At 42.5% G+C, this 21,930-nt stretch overlaps 1 protein-coding gene across 1 annotated transcript in view; it reads right to left on the reverse strand.

Moving 5' to 3' along the window:
• ADAMTS17 (ADAM metallopeptidase with thrombospondin type 1 motif 17) overlaps nucleotides 1-21,930 on the reverse strand; it is a 368,163-nt gene that overhangs the window by 274,342 nt on the left and 71,891 nt on the right. The window contains exons 6-7 of the mRNA XM_029066734.2: nucleotides 20,462-20,619; nucleotides 10,452-10,495 (exon numbers count right to left, since the gene is read on the reverse strand). Of these exons, the coding sequence (XP_028922567.1) occupies nucleotides 10,452-10,495; nucleotides 20,462-20,619 (202 nt within the window). The remainder of the gene's footprint in view (nucleotides 1-10,451; nucleotides 10,496-20,461; nucleotides 20,620-21,930) is intronic.

Here is a 21,930-nt window from a genome sequence, read left to right on the forward strand (position 1 = left end):
CATTCTATTTTTTTTAAATCCCCAGTATTTCTGCAGCCAAAAATGCAATCACTTAGGGCAATGTGTTTCACTGGATGTGGTCTCTTTTCAAAATAAATGTGGTTCAGCTTCTCAAAGTGGCCAGTAGGAGCTCATCCCACACAAAGACATACCTATGTATTTTCACCATTTTTGAGCTTGTTTCATCCATTATGTAACCTTCCACACTTCTTTGGTAGAAGGGCCAAGAAAAGTTGAACTTGGTCCCCTAGCAATTGGTTTCAGCTAGTATTCTTTGCCAAGACACAAATACAAACCTCCTGCTGCTATTTTCTCTGTGTGCCTGATGGCATGCAGAGGGTCCAACCAGGCAGGTTTCTCATTATGAGCACTCACTACTTTTTCACCAAAAATGAGAGCCTTTCAAAATTTTAGTTGCATGTCCTGCTCCCCCATCCCATGAAAAAAGGCCATCCAAATTATCCTTTCAAATTACTCTAAAAATCGGCTTTATGCCATAAAACACAATATATCTATTGAAGCTTCTCATGCCAATCAATTGCATTTATTGAGTACTTGCAGAGCATCGTACTCAGTGCTTGGGAGACTACAATATAACAGAGTTGGTAGACAAGATCCCTTCCTACAATAAGCTTACAGTCTAGAGGGGAGACAAACATTAATATAAATCACAGACATGTACACAAGTGCTGTGGGTCTGAGGGAGGAGTGAAAAAAGGGTGAAAATCCAAGTGCAAGGGTAACACAGAAGGGAGTGGGAGAAGAGGAAATGAGGGCCTAGTCAAGGAAAGCTTCTTGGAGGATGTGTGCCTAATTAAATGTGCCTCGGGAATTATGGCTAAACACCTACCAATATGAGCACAATAATAATCGAACAGGTTAGTGGGTTGTACAATACAAGAACCTCACTCCACTATTCCATATATACTCTTCCACACTAGAAGGATAATCAACAGCTAAAGCTCCTACCTTTGTTTAGGTTTCAAAGCAACAGCATTGGCAGAAAACTCAAAATCAAAAGTTGTTGAGGATGATAATCCTCAGACCTGAGACTTCAGCACTGGAAAAGCTACCTGAAGAAGTTGGTTACAGTGATTGGGACTTACATAGTGCCACTTGCACTTTCTTGTTCCTGCTGGGGCCCAGAAAGCAATATCCAAGTCAGTATGCTAGGGTTCAACACATTGAAAAGAGCATGTAAAGGTTTTTACGAGCAGGATCCACTAAAGACCAAATCGACTACAGCACATAGTTCTGACGCTGTCATAGAACCACAAACCTAAGGATGGTTGCCAAGGTAGTCATTGTAGTCTTTGTTGTTCATGGTAACCAACAATAATAACAATAATAAAAAACTGTGGTATTTAAGTGCTCACTATGCATCAGACACTGTATTAAGCACTGGGGTAGATGCAGGATTCATTTAATTGTATTTATTGAGCGTTTACTGGGTGTAGAGCATGATACTAAGTGCTTGGGAGAGTACAACAATAAACAGACACATTCCCTGCCCACAGAGAGTTTACAGATGATCAGGTTGGACACAGTCCCTGTCCCACATAGGGCTCACAGTCTTAATCCCCATTTTAAAGATGAGGTCATTGGGAAACAGAGAAGTTAAGTGACTTGCCCAAGCTCACACAGCAGACAAGTAGTGAAACTGGGATTAGAATCCAGGTCCTTCTGACTTCCAGGTCTGTGCTCTATCTACTAGGCCATGCTGCGGCTATTTTTGAGGACTACTGTGGGACTGATGCATACACCTCGTAAAGTATCCCATGTGGTCCTCTGGTCAGAAACCTTCACTTCTAATGGCATAGCTCCAGCAGACATATCCCAACTTTCAGAGCTTGAACTAGCACTCAAAGCCCAGGGTTCCCTAAGCTAGGTTTTTTCCAGTGGAACTATAGCAGGCCTGACTTTTTTTTTTTTAAGTTGGAACTGTGGTGGCAGCTAAGAGCAGAGACAATTCTCCTTTGGAATGAAACGAAACATGTTTTAAAAATCTATGAGGATAGTAGGACTTGCCAAAACTGAGCTTTTCTGTGGGTTGAACAACATATTCTCAAAGTGCTCTGATTAAAAGCTTGAATACCCTTTGGAAAGGCACTACAGGACCAGAGACAGTTTTCCAAAACCAGTGTCTATCAACACAAGCGGTCACTGCACATGTGCTCCAGTATCAGTTCCAGGCATATATAGGCCCTTAGAGTCTGAGAACACCTACCCAAAAACTAGTATATTCATCTCTCCTAGAACATGTGCTTTCACTATGTGTTTTGGCTAGAATGTTATTAGGAAAACAGGGAGCATTCTTCCAATACCTCTGGTCTGTCTGAATAGAGTGTAGGGTGATGTTTGTTGCTGCACTGTACTTTCCAAGTGCTTATCACAGTGCTCTGCAAACAGTAAGTTCTCAATAAATATGATTGAATGAATGAAAAAATGCATGTTGGATATAATGGGAGACGCTGCAAAAGTTTGAGCCTCTACCTGCCCCTTCTCCACAAGACAGGAGCCCTTCTGCCTGGGAGAAAAAAAAATTGACCTCCATATTACTGAGACTTCCCATAAGCTCCTTCTTTGCTCCAACACAGCAGGAAGAATTACAGCTATAATTTTAGGGACTCTTGGGCTCAGAACTGCAAGGAGCTTGAAACTCCGCTCCTCTTGTCACAAAACTCTATTGCTCTTTTCATTTTTGTTGTCATCCCTAATTTATGCTGCCTCTGTATTATTGCTGTACCAAACTCCTAAAACTCACCTCCTCCAAGAGGCCTTCCCAGACTGAGCTCCTCTTCTCCCTCTACCACCCCCCCTTCACCTCTCTGCAGCTAAACCCTCTTTTCCCCCCTTTCCCTCTGCTCCTCCCCCTCTCCCTTCCCATCCCCTCAGCACTGTACTCGTCCGCTCAACTGTATATATTTTCATTACCCTATTTATTTTGTTAATGAAATGTACATCGCCTTGATTCTACTTAGTTGTCATTGTTTTTACGAGATGTTCTTCCCCTTGACTCTATTTATTGCCATTGTTCTTGTCTGTCCGTCTCCCCCGATTAGACTGTAAGCCCGTCAAACGGCAGGGACCGTCTCTATCTGTTGCCGACTTGTTCATTCCAAGCGCTTAGTACAGTGCTCTGCACATAGTAAGCGCTCAATAAATACTATTGAATGATTTCCCTGCCTTTCAGCCTTTATCCACTCCATTTTTACTACAACCTGCTGTGTGGACTGCTTCTCAAATAACCTTCAATAATTTCCCATTTCCCTCTAAATCAAGCAAAACCTTCTGATGATCAGCTTGAAGGCTCTCTACCACCTCTGCCCAACTTCCATATTAATCAATCGATCATGTTCACTGAGAACTTACTGTATGTAGAGCATTTGAGAAAGTATATTACAACAGAGTTGGAAGATGTGATTCCCTGCCCATAAGCCACTAGCCAGTTCTAACACTTATATAATTGTACCACTCCTCCTCAGTATTTATTTGTACATTCCAAATACAGTATAATAAATATTTTTAAGGTATCTGTTAGGCACTTGGCCTAGTGGCTAGAGCATGGGCCTAGGACTCAGAAGGACCTGGGTTCTAATCCTGGATCTGCCACTTACCTGCTGTCTGAACTTGGGCAGTCACAACTTCTTTGTGTTTCCATTCCCTCATCTGTAAAATGGGGATTAAGACTATGAGCCTCAGTCATGGGGCATGTTAAAACGCGGACTGTGTCCAACCTGATTAACTTGTATTTACCCCTGCACTTAATACACTGCCTGGCACATAGTAAGCACTATTGTAAATGCTATTTGTTACATGTGGACAGCACAGAAAAGTTAAGTGACTTGCCCAAAGTCACACAGCAGACAACTGCAGGAGCTGGGATTAGACCAAAGTTCTAATGATCCTATTTGTAAATGTTTTTAACTCTGTCTCCTCAACTAGAATGTAAGCTCTCTGTGGACTGGGAATGTGTCTCATGCTTCTGTTACACTTTCCCAAGCAATTAATATATTACATCATCCTCAGTGTACACTCAAAAATACACTTACTGCAAATTCTACAGTGAGGAGACTAGTTCCACAAGTTCTGTTAGTGTAGAAACTTACTCTAGAGAAGCAGCATGGCATAGTGGATAGAGCACGGGCCGGTGTGTCAGAAGATCATGGGCTCTAATCCCAGTTTTGCCACTTGGCTGTTGTGTGGCCTTGGGAAGTCATTTCACTTCTCTGTGCCTCAGTTACCTCATCTGTAAAATGGGGATTAAGACTGTGAGCCTTTTGAGGGACAGACTATGTCTAAACTGATTTGCTTGTATTCACCCCAGCACTTAGTACAGTGCCTGGCACATAGTAAGCACTTAGCAAATGCCATTAATATTATTATAAACTGCTTAGGAGCAAGAATTTTGTTTTTTACCTCTATTTATTCCCCCAAAAGTTTAGTACAGTGCTCTGCACTCCTTAGAGCTCAATAAATAATATTGAAGTGGGTGTTATTACTGATGGGAAACTTTATTTGTCAATAAGATGGATCAATCAATGTTATTTACTTAGTGCTGACTGTGTGCAGTGCACTGTACTAAGCACTTAGAGTACAATATAATAAAGTTCGTAGACATGCCCTAAAGGAGCTTTTGTTCTAGTGGAGGAGCTAACGTTAGCTGGTGGGTGTGGGCTAAATGTTGAGTCTAAGGTTTGTGTCAACCTTGACCTAGAATTCAGTTGGTTAGGTGAAAGTGGATTTTTTCCTAAAAAAATGAAGAGGTACCTGTCCCATGCAGACGTGGCCGCTGAGTACTTTATGTATCACAATTTTGTTGAAACTAAATATATGCTATTTTACCAAATAAGCCATAAGGATCTCCTGGATAAACCAATTACAAAGCTATAGCATTGCCATGTGCTTATTTAAAGTCCAACTCTTTGCCAGATATAATAGGTAAAACCCCAAACAGCTCAATACATAACACTGACCTCCAAACTTGACCATGTCAATTTGGCTGGTTAGCCCAGAAAGAGTCTAAATATCAAAATGAAGACATCTGGACTCCGTTGTCAACCAATGACTCACTGACTGTAGCAAGTCCTTGCATCTCAGAGTTCTTCCACTTAGAAAATAATTTTACCCGCTTCCTAGAATGCCCCTTCTATGCCCAGATGCTTTGAGGATTCAGTTGCTTTCAGTGGAAGGGTTTCCTTACATGTCCCACTGGGGTAAATTAATTCTTTGTGGCTACAGGTTCTAGATCATATTGACAATCTCTTTGGCTCAACCAGATAAATCAAAATTCTGAATTTCCATTTTTCCCTTTACAGAATTACCACTACACAGAAAAGAGCAGAGAAGAGCTGGTTTGTCATTTACTGTAAAAAAAAAAAAATCAATGTGCCACCACGCAAGGAAAAAATGCACTCCGAGCTGAAACTGGGCCCTGAGTGTATAGTGAACCAAAGGAGGCCTGGAGAAGGGAAACAATGACTAACATTTAGCAGAGTGGTAAGTTTTACTGTAATTGAAAACAGTAGAAATGTGGCTGCTAAACCCCAAATCCAAAGCTGAACTCCAAGACATCTAGAGCAGAGTGGACAAGTAACACACTCCTGCCTAAGGAGTGCCTCTCTCCCACAAATCTGGGGTCCAGCCAAAAGTCTCTTGGGGCCCCTCCTAAGCAGTCCCACTGAGCAGTGTGCTGTCTAATTATTGTTCTGTTCTGTCCATGGAGCTATATTTAGGAGTTTGGCTTCTCTTGAGGTCTAAGAGTTCTTTGGGAGGGAGGGAATACAAAGAGATAAATACTACCTGCCCAATCCCAGAGGTAAAAAGCCACAAGCCCTTCAATCTAAAGGTAGGCAAACTTATTTCTTTAAACAATTTATCTTGGTAAGTTATAGATTAAAAAAAACAAAACAACCAACCTCTGGGTGGTTCAAAAGAAAAGGGTTAAAAAGGTAACAGGAGAAAAACATAGCTCCCAGGGTTAGTGTGAGTTTATCGTATAAAATTTCAATACACTCAGATGCAACAAGGAAACATGGGAAAATTCTTCTGAACTGAGGTGCAAGAACACTAAGCAGAACAGTGTTGGCTAGGTGATAGCATATGGCTCATATCCATGTTTTTCCCCACAAGGATTAGCATGTGCTTTTGTCAAACTACAGTCAACCCTAGATTATTCAGTTTAAACACTTCCTTGGTGAAAGCATGCTGGAAAGTTAGAATATTCAGCTCAGATTTTGTTAATATTTCAATCATACAATGTATATATTTTTCAATCCTTTGTTTACCCCCTCGATTTCTTCCCATTATTTTCAAATCACCAAAAAGAGAAGAGTATATACTAATTTGGACAGACTCTGCATTCTGAATTTTGGTTTGGCAATGTAACCTTTAGGTCCCTCTGTAAATTGTGTTTACACTGTCTTCTGTAAAGCTAAATCCTACCAGCTTCTCTCCAATTCGCAGAACCTTTGCATTCCTGGCTTCAGATACTGATCTCAATGGAAGGCCTAGCAAAGTTCATAATTAAGCCAGTTTTCCTGGCAGGGGAGAAGGAGAAATGAGAGGGCAGAATGAATAAAGAAGAAAGAGAATGAATGAAAATAGTTATGGCTTTGAAGTATTCAGAATTCATGTTCTATTCAAGATAGACATCACATTGAGTTACCAAATCAAACTTGAAATGGTATTAAAATAATTCAATAAAGCAGTAATAATAATAATCACCACCATCATTTTGGTATTTAAGTGCTTACTGTAAATGTGCCAAGCATTATACTAAGAGCTGGGGTAAATACAGGGTCATCAGATCAGACACAGTCCTTGTTTCATATAGGCTGAGAGTCTGAGGAGGCAGAACAAGTATTGAATCCCCAGACTGTAAACTCACTATGGGCAGGGAATGTGCCAGCTGAGTGTTGGCTAATTCTGTTGTATCATACTCTCCCAGGCACTTAAAATAGTGCTCTGGACATATTAAGTGTTCAAATACTATTGCCTGATTGAGAAAACTGAAGCCCAGAGAAGTTAAGTGATTTATCCAAGATCACACAGCAGGCAAGTGGTAGACTCTGGATTAGAACACCAGACCTCTGACTCCCAGGCCATGCTACTTCTTCCAATATTAGTTGAAAGGAGATTTTTTATGTGTTTTTTTTTTAACTATGTGCCAGGCACTGAACTAAGGTACTGGACACAAGCAACTCAGGTTGGACACAGTCCATGGGGGCCCACTGTTTAATCCCCATTTTAAAGATGAGGTAACTGAGGCACAGAGGGGTTAAGGGACTTGCCCAAGCCACCCAACAGACAAGTGGTGGAGCAGGATTAAACCCAGGTCCTTCTGACTCCCAGGCCTGGGTTCTATCCATTCATCAACGCTGTTTCTCATGGTGAAATATGATGAAATACAATGAAAAATCAGGGGACTGAGATTAAATATTTCTTAAGTGTCCCAAGTCTTCCTAATTGAATCTTTCATCCTAAACAGCCATAAGCATAAAGAAGATATGTAACATTTCTAGTTTTCAGCGTCTCTATCTGAAAAACAAGAGACCCTAATCTGCTTTAATTCAGAAGTAATACAGGCTACAGGAGAGATAATGGGCCCAGGAGGCAGAGGACCTGGGTTCTAATCCCAGCGGCTCCACCACATGTCCACCGCGTGACCTCTGGCAAGTCACTTCACTTCTCTGTGCCTCATCTTTAAAATGGGGATTAAGACAGTGAGCCCCGTGTGGAACAGAAACTGTGTCAAACCTGATTATTCTATACCCTAGCACTCAGTACAGTGCCTAACACATAGTAAGTGCTTAACAATGTCCAAAAAAAAAGAATTATGCTTGAAATTTTAATAATTACAAGATTTTTTCACTAAATTAAACCCATATCAATTTTAAGAATCAATAATTTGGTTCAACAAGGTAATACTTCCTTTCCTATTGCAAAATCAATTCTATTTTCAAAATAGGTAAGTTATCTTAATATTTCTATTGAAATGTTAGTATCACACTCTTGATTTCCATTTTCCACCTAATTTTCTTTTACCACTTGAGGCAATTTGAAATATTACAGGAATTCCAGTTCTTTGCTGTAGGTATCAAAAAAAGAATCCAAATAAATGAGATTTTTCTAATTTCATCTGTGGCTTGTTCCCGATGCTTTGCTCGGGCTCCATGACTGAGAGGCTAGCCTCAGGAAGCTTCCACCATGGGGTCCCATTTGTGGAGCCTCTGCTGCCGCAGGGTGCCGTCAGATTGCCACCACGTTTCCCCCTGTCCTGGCCAATTGATCAATCAATCATATTTATTGAGTATTTACTGTTTGCACAGTACAGTACTAAGCACTTGGGAGATATAAGAGTGGGGGTAGACATTTTCCCTGCCCAGAATGCTCTGCTTCTTCCCCTCCCTGGCTCCAAACCATGGTCTGAGTTGTGCACCCTGGCACAGGGAGGGAGAGCCAAGATGAGTTGTTGTCCAAGGTGGGCTGCAGAGTGAGGAGAGGGGACTCCAAGATGTCACTACCCTGGAGCTGACACCACCTCTCCCTTTCCCATCCTCTGGAACTTGGGGCACATCCTGTGGGCCTGAGTCACTGCTGCCTTGGAGCACCTCCGTGATGTGCAGGTAAGAACTTCCATGCCCATGCAAGGTGCCCCTATCCCCACTTCCTACCATTCATTCATTCATTCATTCAATTGAATTTATTGAGTGCTTACTGTGTGCAGAGCACCAAGCTCTTGGAATGTACAATTCAGCAATGGCTACCAGTCCCTGGGGCTGGCTTCACTGTCAGACCTGTCCCAGAAACCCAGGACCAGTGCCCTCTTCCTAAACACATTGCAAAGTTGAGAAAATAATAATAATGATAATGGTATTTGGCAAATGCTTACTATATGCCCTGCAGTATGCTAAGTGCTGGCGAGGATACATGCAAATCAGGTTGGATACAGTCCCTGACTCACATGAGGCTCACAGTCTTAATCCCCATTTTAAGGATGAAGTAATTGAGGCCCAGAGAAGTGAAGTGACTTGCCTAAGACCACGTGGCAGGCAAGTGGCAGAACCGGAATTAGAACCTATGACCTTCTGACTCCCAGGCCCATGCTCTATTCACTATGCCATACTGCTTCTCCTATGCCATGATGTGTTCTCCATTCCCTTCCCTGAATCACTTCCAATCACACCTTGGGATTGACACTAGGCCCCCTTATTTCCCCAGTGCCTTGATATTTCGGGTTGCTCCCCAGCCCATCCCGCCAGCCATATGGCTTCAAGATGGTGGATCAGGCCACGGGGCAGAGATCAATGAACTGTTGGAGGAGACCTAAGAGCAATGAAAGAATACCACTGGAGACCAAGGGATGCCAACTTTCTGCTCAACCATCAACGAGAAGCCATGGAACTGGACTGACCACATAGGGACTAATAATGATTCGCTCCCATGGGATAATCTTTGGGAAGGCCAAGGGGAGCTGATGGTGTCACTTAGGGGTGGGCTTATTAAATGGAAAGATGTGTTAAATCCCCACCTGTGTAAGTGGCCCATTGCTCAGTACCTGGATCGACAGCCGGGACCCAGGAGTGCTGACACTGGGAAGAAATGGGATTAAAAGTGCCTGAGTTGGAGTGAACTGTTGTCTCTGTGTTTTCTACGCTACACTTCTCTGGAAGTGGTAGCAGTTCCAAGAAATCATAATTTCTTTCAAATTTTATAGTAACATAAATATGTCACATTGCAGTATTTTTTTATTATGTCTGATTTCAGCAAGTTGTCCCATGCCTCTAAAATGGAGTTCAAATTCAAAATAATGTACCACCTCATTATATCTTAATTCTGTCTCCTACTAAGTATAAACATGTGCCAAAAATGCAAAGTTGACTAAAGCTGGACTTTAGTACTGACGTAATTTAACAAAATCTTTTTGTCCCTACCAAGTGTTTCATGAATAGAGAATGTACTAGAATCCAGTCCATCAAAGAACTATCTTGATTTTAATACCTAAGTGTGACCTTAACATTCAAAAGTGCCAATAAGCAAGAAAGCTAAAAGGAAAACTTTATAATGGAGTATCCCTACTTATGTTTCTTTAATATATCACCACTAGGTGAATACACAGACAACTGAATTCCATTCAGTGATAATCTCCTGGGAGCAGGGACCAGGTATTATCCTTTTTAGGCAATGGGAAGAGGAGAAAGGAAGAAGGTAAAGGAGAAGGGGAAAACGAAGAAGAGGAAAATGAGGATGGGGAAGACTTTAGACCAGAGCCTGAAATAAGTACTGAATTACTTATTTGGGGAGCCAGATAAGCAGACCAACTGGAAAGCTTTCTCAATCCTCCTTTTCCCTTTGGAAACACAGAGCAAGCCCTTCTATTCAAACTGAATGAAATTACAAATTCCTACTGAAAAACTGGATTTCAAATGGCTGTTCAGTTACAAACTTACCCACAGTGTCACATGGCTCATCTTTGTGTACACAGAAATCTGTCCTAAAAAAGAAATATTAAGAGTCAGGTTGTTGAAACATAAAATCTAGAGAACAGAATGATAGAATGACAGTAATTTTATTACTAGAAGTTAATATTTAGTGCCTGATGTGATTGCCACTATGTTGCATTTTAATAGTCAAACAAAAACCAGCTGTATCAGTTGTAATAATACAATAAAAATTATAATAATACAACAAAGACCTAAAGGTCTTCAAAACACAACCGACTGGCAGGGATTATTCTACCTGTAAATAGCAAGGGATATGGAGGCACCAACTCACCAAGAAACTCTTTATGCAAGCTAGATAGAGGATCTGACTCAGCTCTAAACTTCAGACTAGTGGTAATTGCCAATCCCTTACTCAGATGGATATACCCTGCTTCTGTAACAACAACATAATATAAGAGAAGAGAAGGAGTTGTATATGGTCAAAGGTCTTTTCTATTAGCTGAAAAGGAAAAGGCCAAGAGGTAGAATCAGTCAATGGAGAACCTCCTGAGGAGAGCTATAAGCCTCCCAACAACTTCCTCTGCATCAAAAATATAGATGGCTCACCTCATTGTTTGAAGCTGATTGAACCAAGGGGTTTTCCCTCTGAGGAGGACTTTACCCTCAGGGCAGATGAGAATGACTAAGACTGTGAGCCCTATCCATATGAGACATGGACAGGGTTCAATCTGATTGGCTTGTATCTGCCCCAGCTCTTAGTATGGTACCTGACACACAGTAAATCAACATAATCAGGTCTGAGCTCCCCAAAGTCACCCCTCCCCCTCTCCCCTCCCACCCACCAACCCTCTCCCCTACTTTCCCATCCTTCCCTCCAGTATTCTCAGAGGAGATCTCCTCCCTCTTCGCAAGTGCCACCCCCCTCCACATGCGCCTTGGACCCCATTCCCGCTCACCTTATAAAAAACATTGCCCCTGCCCTCCTCCCTTCCTTAACTTCTATTTTTAACCACTCAATCTCCAATGGCTCCTTCCCCTCTGCCTTCAAACATGCCCATGTCTCCCCCATCCTAAAAAAACCTGCTCTCGACCCCAGTTCCCCTTCCAGTTATCACCCTATCTCCCTGCTACCCTTCCTTTCCAAAATCCTAGAAAGAGTCATCTACAATCGCTGCTTAGAATTCCTTAACTCCCATTCTCTCCTGGACCCCCTCCAATCTGGCTTCCGTCCCCTCCACTCTACCGAGACTGCTCTCTCTAAGGTCACCCGTGACCTCCTTCTTGCCAAATCCAATGGCTCCTACTCCATTCTAATCCCCCCGTGACCTCTCTGCTGTCTTTGACACTGTCGACCATTTCCTCCTCCTCCACACCTTATCTCACCTTGGCTTCACGGACTCCATCCTCTCCTGGTTCTCCTCTTATCTCTCTGGCCGGTCATTCTCGGTCTCCTTCGCAGGCACCTCCTCCCCCTCCCATCCTTTAACTGTTGGAGTTCCTCAAGGGTCAGTTCTTGGCCCTCTTCTGTTCTCCATTTACACTCATTCCCTTGGTGAACTCATTCGCTCCCACGGCTTCGACTACCATCTCTACGCAGATGACACGCAGATCTACATCTCCGCCCCTGTCCTCTCCCCCTCCCTTCAGGCTCGCATCTCCTCCTGCCTCCATGATGTCTCCACCTGGATGTCGGCCTGCCAACTACAACTCAACATGAGCAAGACTGAGCTCCTCATCTTCCCTCCCAAGCCCTGTCCTCTCCCAGACTTCCCTATCACCGTGGATGGCACAACCATCCTTCCTGTCTCTCAGGCCCGCAATCTCAGTGTCATCTTTGACTCGTCTCTCTCGTTCACCCCACACATCCTATCCGTTACCAAGACCTGCCGGTTTCACCTTTACAATATCGCCAAGATCCGCCCTTTAATCTCCACCCAAACGGCTACCTTACTGCTACGGGCTCTTGTTATATCCCGGCTAGACTACTGCGTCAGCCTTCTCTCTGATCTCCCTTCCTCCTCTCTCACCCCGCTCCAGTCTATTCTTCATTCCGCTGCCCGGCTCATCTTCCTGCAGAAACGATCTGGGCATGTCACTCCCCTTCTTAAACACCTCCATTGGTTGCCTATCAATCTCCACTCCAAATAAAAACTCCTCACTCTAGGCTTCAAGGCTCTTCATCACTTTGCCCCTTCCTACCTCTCCTCCCTTCTCTCTTTCTACTGCCCTCCCCGCACGCTCCGCTCCTCTGCCACCCACCTCCTCACCGTCCCTTAGTCTCGTCTATCCCACTGTCGACCCCTAGGCCACGTCCTCCCGTGGTCCTGTAACGCCCTCCCTCCTCACCTCCACCAAACTGATTCTCTTCCCCTCTTCAAAATCCTACTTAAAACTCACCTCCTCCAAGAGGCCTTCCCAGACTGAGCTCCCCTTCTCCCTCTACTCCCTCTACCGCTCCCCCCTTCACCTCTCCGCAGCTAAACGCTCTTTTACCCCCATTTCCCTCTGCTCCTCCCCCCCTTCCCATCCCCTCAGCACTGTACTCATCTGCTCAACTGTATATATTTTCATTACCCTATTTATTTTGTTAATGAAATGTACATTACCTTGATTCTATTTAGTTGTCATTGTTTTTACGAGATGTTCTTCCCCTTGACTCTATTTATTGCCATTGTTCTTGTCTGTCTGTCTCCCCCGATTAGACTGTAAGCCCGTCAAACGGCAGGGACTGTATCTGTTGCCAACTTGTTCATTCCAAGCGCTTAGTACTGTGCTCTGCACATAGTAAGCACTCAATAAATACTATTGAATGAATGAATTAATAAATGATTAGCAAAAACCATAAAAAAAATACTGATGTGTGACAAGCCTCACACAGGCCAGATTGTCCTTTGCCTTGCTGTTACATTTCCAGTGTCTGTCACTGCTTTCAACTCTACCTGTAGCTACCCAATCTTCCCAGTGCTTCTACTCTTAAAAAAACCACCACCAAAATAGGCTTTTAAATTAATTATTTTGCTTTGTTGGCTTAATGTCCCCCCAGTTAAGGTCGCCTTATAGCAGCTGCTCGAGGAATCCTGCTGCCCTCTACAAAAAGGATTGGAACAGTTTGGCCAAGGTGGAATGCCACTTTGGGACTACACTTTGTCTCCATTAGTTTCTTAAAGATACTAGCTTTCTCGGTTTGGTGTTCCACTTCTGTTCATATATCATGTACTGGCTAGGGAACAGAGGTCAGAGGCAGCATTCTCTTCTGTGAAGGTTTTGTATCATTGGCTCTATCATCCCCTCCAGACTCACTGTGGGCAGGGAATGTGTCTACCAACTCTATTATATTGTACTCTCTCAAGTGCTTAGTACTGTGCTCTGCACAGCATAAGCACTCAACAAATAAGGTTGACTGATTAGCTTTGTTCATTTGTCAGTATTCTAGACTCTGGGTGGTACAGAAACTCACTCTTCTTTAGACATTATTGGATTTTGGTGCCTTGTTGATCACATTAAACAATAATTGTAGCACTTATTCAGCTCTTACTAGATTCCAAGCACATACTAAGTTGACATAAGATAATCAGGTCAGACATAGCCCCAAGTAGGAGTCCAAGTAGGAAGGAGAACAGGTATTGAATCCCCATTTTACAGATAAGGAAACTGTGGCAAAGAGAAGTTAAACAACTTGCCCAAGATCACACAGAAGGCAAATGGCAGAGTGGGGATTAGAATCCAGGTCCTCTGAATCCCAGGCCAGTGCTCTTTCCGCCAGGCCATGCTGCGTTCCCATATTAGCATAACTTCTTAAAAATATGACTCCTGAGTACATTCATCAGTACATAGCAAATTTCAGGTGACTTTAAGGACTTCTGAAGGTGTCTGAATTTTATTGATTTTGAAGAATTTTCCACAATATTTAAAGTGTATTTTAAGCCCTCAAGTTTTTGCTAGCCAGGGGTATGACCTGGCAACAAGACAAATTATTATTTAAAAGATTTCTATTGGCCATTTTGTTTTCATTTTAGAGCCCCTGTTGGAACAACCCAGAATGTTTATGCTCAGACCTTGGAAGACAAGAAGGAAGAATAAATGGGACAGAATGTTAAAGTATGTTAGTTTCAGATTGAAGGTTTATCTTCTCTTTCTTAATTTTTCTCTTAAAAAGTAGAATATTTTAATAGAATTTGTTAAGTGCTTACTATGTGCCAGGGATTGTACTAAGCACTGGTGAAGATAGAGGCTAATCAGGTTAAACACAGTCAATGACCCACTTAGGAATCAGTCTTAATTCCCATTTTACAGATGAGGTAACTGAGGCACAGAGAAGTAAAGTGACTTGCCCAAGGCCACACAACAGACAAGTGGCAGAGCCAGAATTACAACCCAGGTCCTCTGTCTCCCAGGCCCATTATCTCCCCTGTTGGCTTTGCTGCTACTCTACTATCTAACTAATGATAACCATGTTCCTGATAATCCTGAAAGAAGAAAATTATTCAGTTTTGGAAAGGCAGGTGATACTTCAGTTTTAGAAATGCTGCAAGGAGACCTGTTCAGAAAAACTGCTAGAGGCTTGACACTCTCAAACCTGGAGGTGAGGAAATAAAGATGTGGCTTGTTTAATAATAATAATGGATGATGGTATTTGTGAAGCCCTCACTATGTGCCAAGCGCTGCACTAAATACTGGGGTAGATACAAGATAATCAGGTCCCACATGGGGCTCACAATCTAAGTAGGAGGGAGAACAGGTATTGAATCCCCATTTGGAAGATGAGGGAACTAAGGCATAGAGAAGTGTAGTGACTTGCTCAAGGTTACACAGCAGGCAAATGGCAGAACTAGGATTAGAACCAAGGTCTTAGTCCCAGGCCTGGGATCTTTTCATTAGGCCATGCTGCTTCTCTTTACTGGAGAAGAGAGAAAGGATAGCTCTCGCAAGACTATATGAGATTAAGCACAAGTCATAAAGACAGGCATCAGCAAAGGAAGCTGGATGAGAAGGATGGGAAAAACCATAACAGAGGAGAAACACAAACTGAAAGAGTTATAATGCCAAGTAGTTCATTTCATTCCAGGCCATCATTACCTTATTTGACACTTCAGAGCTCAAACTTTTAAAGACAAACAGATATTTGTTGTCGATGAACCTGGCACAAGATGCTGTAAGACAACTGCTCAGTGTCAGCTGGATAGCTTATTTACAGGCTTGTTATGCTAATCAGCTGGCAATACCAAGCGTAACTTTCCTTCTGACAACAGATATCTACCCTATTAAGAGGTTGGCAAGATGCCATCACTAGGAAAGCAGGATAGAATGCTGCGCTTCTGCTTCTTGTATTCTCCAGTTTCACGACAAAGAAGTCTGGTGATCTCTTCTCATTCAACATGCTGGTATGCTACAGACAGACTTCACTGGTGGCAAATTTCTCTGCTCTAAGGAAGAGTGAAGCAGGTCCATTCAGGTCATTGCTGAGCACATATTTTTTTAAAGGATATTTGTTAAGTGTTAACTCTGTGCAAGGGACTGGGGTAGATACAGGGTTGGACATAGATCATGTTCCACATGTAGCTCACTCTTAATCCCCATTTTACCGATGAGGTAACTGAGACACATTAAAGTTAAGTGACTGGCCCAAGGTCACACAGTAGACAAGTGGCAGAAGTGGGACTAGAACTCCAGTCCTCTGACTCCTAGGCCCATGACCTTTCCACGAAGCTGTGCTACTTTCCTCAGGGGCCTGAGGACTCATGATCTAGCTAATAGAGTCTCAGAAAAGCAAGCTAAAAGCAGCACCCTTTCCTTGGCTTTCCTGGTCTATTCCAGGTCTTTCCTCTTAGGGACAGCTTGGAAAGAAAGTTTTGCTGCCAGAAAAATGATCCCTATGAAGAAGAATTTCTCTAGATGCTTGTCTATTTCACAGAAAAAAAAAACTTTGGGAAGGTTTATCAAATGCCTAACGTCCCAAATCAGTATTCAGTCACTGAACCAGCTTGAAGCTATCGATGTTTTTCCTTCTACAGGGGTGGAAATCTTACTAGCACTTAGCAGCCACATCATCAACAAAAATTCAATAAATAATAATGATAACAATGGTATTTGTTAAGCGCTTACGCTGTGACAAGCATTGTTCTACCCATTGGGTACACAGGTGTGTGCTACTCTCCAAGGCAGCAGAGAAGATTTTGATAACTTTTCTTCTGGTATGTTAAGAGCTTACATGTGTCAAACACTGTTCTACGCATTGGGGTAGGTGTAAAATAAGTTGGACACAGTCCTGCACAGGTCTCAGGGTCTTAGTGGGGAAAACAGATATTTAATCACCATTTTACAGTTGGGGAAAAACTGAGGCAAAGAGAAGGTAAGTAAATTGCCCAAGGTCACACAGCAACGAACTGGCAGAGCCAGAATTAGAACCCTGGTACTTTGATTCCCAGGCCCTTGCTCTTTCCACTAGTCCTAGCTGCTTCCCTAGCTTGATAATTTTATGTTTGAGTTTTGACATTTAGGTTCTGCCTACAATATGGAATTAGAATGTGACAGACCTTGCAGAGGGTTTCACATTAATCAATAAAAGGTATTTATTGAGTGCTTACTAGGTGCTAAACACTTTGCTAAGCAACTGGGAAAGAACAATACAACAGAGTTAAGACATGATCCCTGCCTTGAGTAATTTACAATCTAGGGAGGGAAACAGACATAAAAATAAAGTACAGATGGGGGAGCAGCAGGGTATAAGGATATGTACAGAAGTACTGAGTTAATGGGGATTGGGTAAAAAATAATAATAATGGTATTTACTAAGTGCTTACTATGTGCCAGGCACTATACTAAGCTCTGGAGTAAGGTAATTGGTTGGACATAGTTCCTGTCCCCATAGGGCTCACAGTCTTAATCTCCATTTTCCAGATGAGGTAACTGAGGCAGAGAAGTTAAGTGACTTCCCCAAGGTCACATAGAAAGACAGCAGAGCAGGGATTAGAATCCAGGTCCTTTTGACTCCCAGGCCCAGGATCTATCCACGAAATCACGCTAACAAAGTGCGTAGGGAATACATTCCCAAGGGCATAGGGCAGGTGGGTAATTAGGCCTGTCTTCAGCACCAACAGATGCTACTAGAAATTTGGGCCACAAGTGATGCAAAGATGTATCCAATATACACTTTTCATAGCCTCCATAGCCTAAAAGAAAATGAGAAGGCATTTAGGAGTCCTGGACACTAAATGAAAGACTATCTCAGAAAAAAGTCACTGTCCGTAAAGACAGGATGACAGAGCTACAGGCCCCCAAACAATATCATAAAATCCTCTAGTGCCTTTAAGACCCACAGCACTTTCTGCAAAAATAAACAACCATCACCAATCTGCTCTGCCAAGAGGAAGTGCTTATTTTCCACTAACCGGTAAGTTTTGCCAATGGACCCTTTTAATAGTTCAATCTTGTTATCCCTCTTTGGGAGAAGTGAGAGTTGAACTAAGAGGAAGGAGGAGGGCAAGGGACAGATGGATGTTTCTGCACAGCCAGGCAATGTTTGTACTTGTTTCTTTCCTGCCTGCAGGTGTTTATTTGACTCTTCTTGGGTTTTGACATTTTGCCACTCAATATAAACATGGGGTTGTGTGCAGGGGACATGTCTATCAGACATGTTATATTGTACTCTCCCAAGCTCTTAGTAAAGTGCTCTACACACAGTAAGCACTCAATAATTGATTGATTATTGGAGGAGAAAATCCTTAATTTCCTCCACTATTAGTGATGAATATTCATCCTGAGACAATGCGGGTTCTGTTTGCACTTGATGGTTTCAACCCTCAGTACAACTTTGCAAAAACACCATTCCTATAAAGGCCATTGATTGCTCTAGACACAGCTGGGGCTGCTGAAAATTCTGCTTCTGCTTTTTCTGGCTTGACTTTTGAGGCTGGATGTGATGTCACTTTCATATCCTCCGCTACAGGTCCATCTGATGAGTCTGGGGAGCAACCAAAATTATACACAGGCCGAGACTTGGCTACAGTTCTCTGCAGAAAATACTCAGGATTCAGAAACACAGGGACAAGGAGGTCCCTTAGCAACACCGCCTCATTACTGGAGCATGCAACATTGCACTCCGATCCTATTATACCAAAGAAACTGATTGTTCTGTAAGAGCAGCAGCAGTCCTGCCCCCAGTCTAGTCACAGTATAATATGTTCAGCACATCTATCATTACTCCAGGCTGCAGCAGCTGCAGATCTCAAACTGTGATTTCTATATAGTTCTCCACTTGATCAGTACAGCATTTCAACACTCCTCCTCAATGGCTGCTGACTCCTACCTAGCTTACCCAATTGCCAGGCCTTTAACTGAATAGTTGGCAAAGACTCAGAGGATATGTTGTACTGGAACTCAATAGATTATAAGCAATCAATCCCAGTTTCCATCTACCCCTCGCCCTCTATTCTTCCTCCTCTCATAAAAGGACTTTTGGATTAGAAACTTTATTCTTCTTTAGGCAAATAGGCTGTCAAGAATAAAGCCGAACTCTGAGGTTGTTTGAGACAAACATAAGGGAGGAAAACATTTGGTTTCTACACAGACAGCACAGATACAAAAGTTTGGAAGAGATGCAGAGTAATTTCTCCATGAATAAAAGAATATACTCTATATCCCCTTAACTTAGCAATTCTTTCCATTTCATCCAGGCTACCGTCTAGACTATTTAATGAACACCAACACACAGCAACCAACAGCATGCTTTAGTTAGGAGGTGGCATTTTAAGGCAGAATATTACACGTATGTAAAAGAAACCACAGTCTATGCCAAAGTATCGTCTGTCCAATGATGATACTAAAGGTTTTTGAGCATCTTCAGTTGTTGTTAGTGTAACACAGTCTGTCTCAGGATTGTGGCTTTAGAACTGCTGATTGCCTTTATACAAGACAAGAGATAGTTTTCTTAATTCACTACTGAGGTAATGGATTAAGCTATTATTGCTTTCTTAGTCATGGGTCATTAGAGTACTCCCTAAAACTTTGGTCACTCTTTCCTTCCTTCTACACCCTTCTGAAAAGGATGTGCCTAACTGGATTCAAATATTCAAAAATTAAAGTTTTTCCTGAGGATTTTGAGCACTTTCCCTACCAGCAACAATTTTAAAATTCTACAATTACTTCATTTAAAGGGTAAGATTGGAAGAAAGAGAAGAAAACAATGATAAAAATAATTCTCTGTATTTTACAAATTGCATTTCTTTATGAAACAAGCAAGTAGATATCAAATTGAAGGTTGTTATTACTGAATGGAAGAAAAATAGTTTTCCAAGATACATTGAGGAACCAAATGATTCAAATGTGTTTCATGGGTGGTTTCTGCTCTTAACTCACCTTTGCCTTCCAATCCCACAACTAAAATGCTTTGCTTCTACATAAAACCAATAAGCAAAAAGTCCAATTCTGCAGCGCAGACACAGATCGCTCTCTTTTAATCCAACAGAATCCCAAGTGGAGGATCTGAATGTTCCATTTTAGTAGCTCTTAAATGATCTTCTCCAAGTTGGAAAGCTGATTAAACCACTGAAGTAACCCACACATGAATAATGTGATTTGGATCATTTTCAGAAGCATCAGACACCTCAGGCAAGCCCTTCACTAAATATCAGGCAACATTAAACTTTCTCCCATAGTAAATATCATATGGTAGTGTTGGGGAGTTGTATTTTGTCATTCCTTGAGTTATTGTACTCAAATCAAATGACACAAAGTTTTAAGTTTATTTAAAATCTTTGTTGAAATACACTTGTTTTAAGCTTTATAACACTGATGTAACGGGTAACTGCTTTGCTTTTTTAACGCAAGAGGAACTGTCCTCTAACCTCTGGAGCAGGGGATGTGTCCACTAACTCTTTTGTATTGTACTCTTCCGAGAACTCTTTTGTACTGTATTCTCCCAAGAGCTTAGTGTAGTGCTTTGCACATAGTAAGTGATAAAATACTATTGATTGATTAATTCATTCATTCAGATCCATGTAACTAAACATCTACGATACCTGGTCACAAAAACAGCAGCATCCACTTGAGGGGTATCATCCTTCCCACCAGGAACTTGGTTATTGCCAAGATATTTTGCACCCCCAAACTCTTCATTTTGCCATTGACAGAAACTCTCCAAAGATCTCTCTCCATGATGCCCAATTGACAGCGTGGCCTGAAGGAAGGAAAACATTCATGAAGCAATCCTTGGAAAGTTGGGGGTCAATCCATAAACCGATGTTATTTAGAGAATCATTCTGGCCCTCTAGGAGCTCACAATCTAGTAGGGGAGACAGTCATTAAAATATATTATTAAAATGAGTATCAAAATCATATTTATTGAGTGCTTCCTATAAGCAGAGCACTGCACTAAAGTACCCAGGAGAGTGCAGTATAACAATACAGAGTTGGTAGATATGTTCCCTTCCCACAGTGAGCTTACAGACTAGAGTGGGAGACTAACAATAATATAAATAAATGAATTATGGATATGTACATATGTTGTGTTACATAGAGATGGGTGAATAAAGGGAGCAAACCAGGGACACGCAGGAGGGAGTGGGAAAAGAGGAAATGAGGGCTTACTCAGGGAAGGCCTCTTGGAGGAGGTGTGCCTTTAATAAGGCTTTGAAGGTGGGGAGAGTCTGTCTGATAGGAAGAGGTAGGGCATTACAGGCCAGAGGCAGGACTTGGGTAAGAGTTCTATGGTGAGATAGATGAGATGGAGGTACAGGATTAGGTTGGCATTAGAGGGGCGAAGTGTATGGGCTGGGTTGTAGTATGAGGTGAGGTAGGAGGGGGAAAGGTAATTGAGTGGTAAGGTATGGACAGACCACCACTCTCTTCATGGTAAGGAATTTCTGTTTGATGTGGAGATGGATGGAAAACCTCTGGAGGTTCTTGAGGAGTGGGGAAAACATGGCCTGAATATTTTTGTAGAAAAAATGATCTGGGCAGCAGAGTGAAGTATGGACTGGAGTGGGGTGAGACACTTTGACACTCCAACCCCAACCTCACAGCACTACTCATTCGCTCTCACGGCTTTGACTACCATCTCTACGCAGATGACACGCAGATCTACATCTCCGCCCCTGTCCTCTCCCCCTCCCTTCAGGCTCGCATCTCCTCCTGCCTCCAGGACGTCTCCACCTGGATGTCGGCCCGCCACCTAAAACTCAACATGAGCAAGACTGAGCTCCTCATCTTCCCTCCCAAACCCGGTCCTCTCCCAGACTTCCCTATCACCGTGGATGGCACGACCATCCTTCCCGGCTCTCAGGCCCGCAATCTCGGTGTCATCCTTTGGAGTCAGGGCTCATGAGTTCGAATCCCAGCTCTGCCACTTGTCAGCTGTGTGACTGTGGGCGAGTCACTTAACTTCTCTGTGCCTCAGTTCCCTCATCTGTAAAATGGGGATTAAGACTGTGAGCCCCACGTGGGACAACCTGATTCCCCTGTGTCTCCCCCAGCACTTAGAACAGTGCTC

The sequence above is a fragment of the Ornithorhynchus anatinus genome, chromosome 5, assembly GCF_004115215.2.
Source record: "Ornithorhynchus anatinus isolate Pmale09 chromosome 5, mOrnAna1.pri.v4, whole genome shotgun sequence".
Taxonomy (NCBI): Eukaryota; Metazoa; Chordata; class Mammalia; order Monotremata; family Ornithorhynchidae; genus Ornithorhynchus; species Ornithorhynchus anatinus.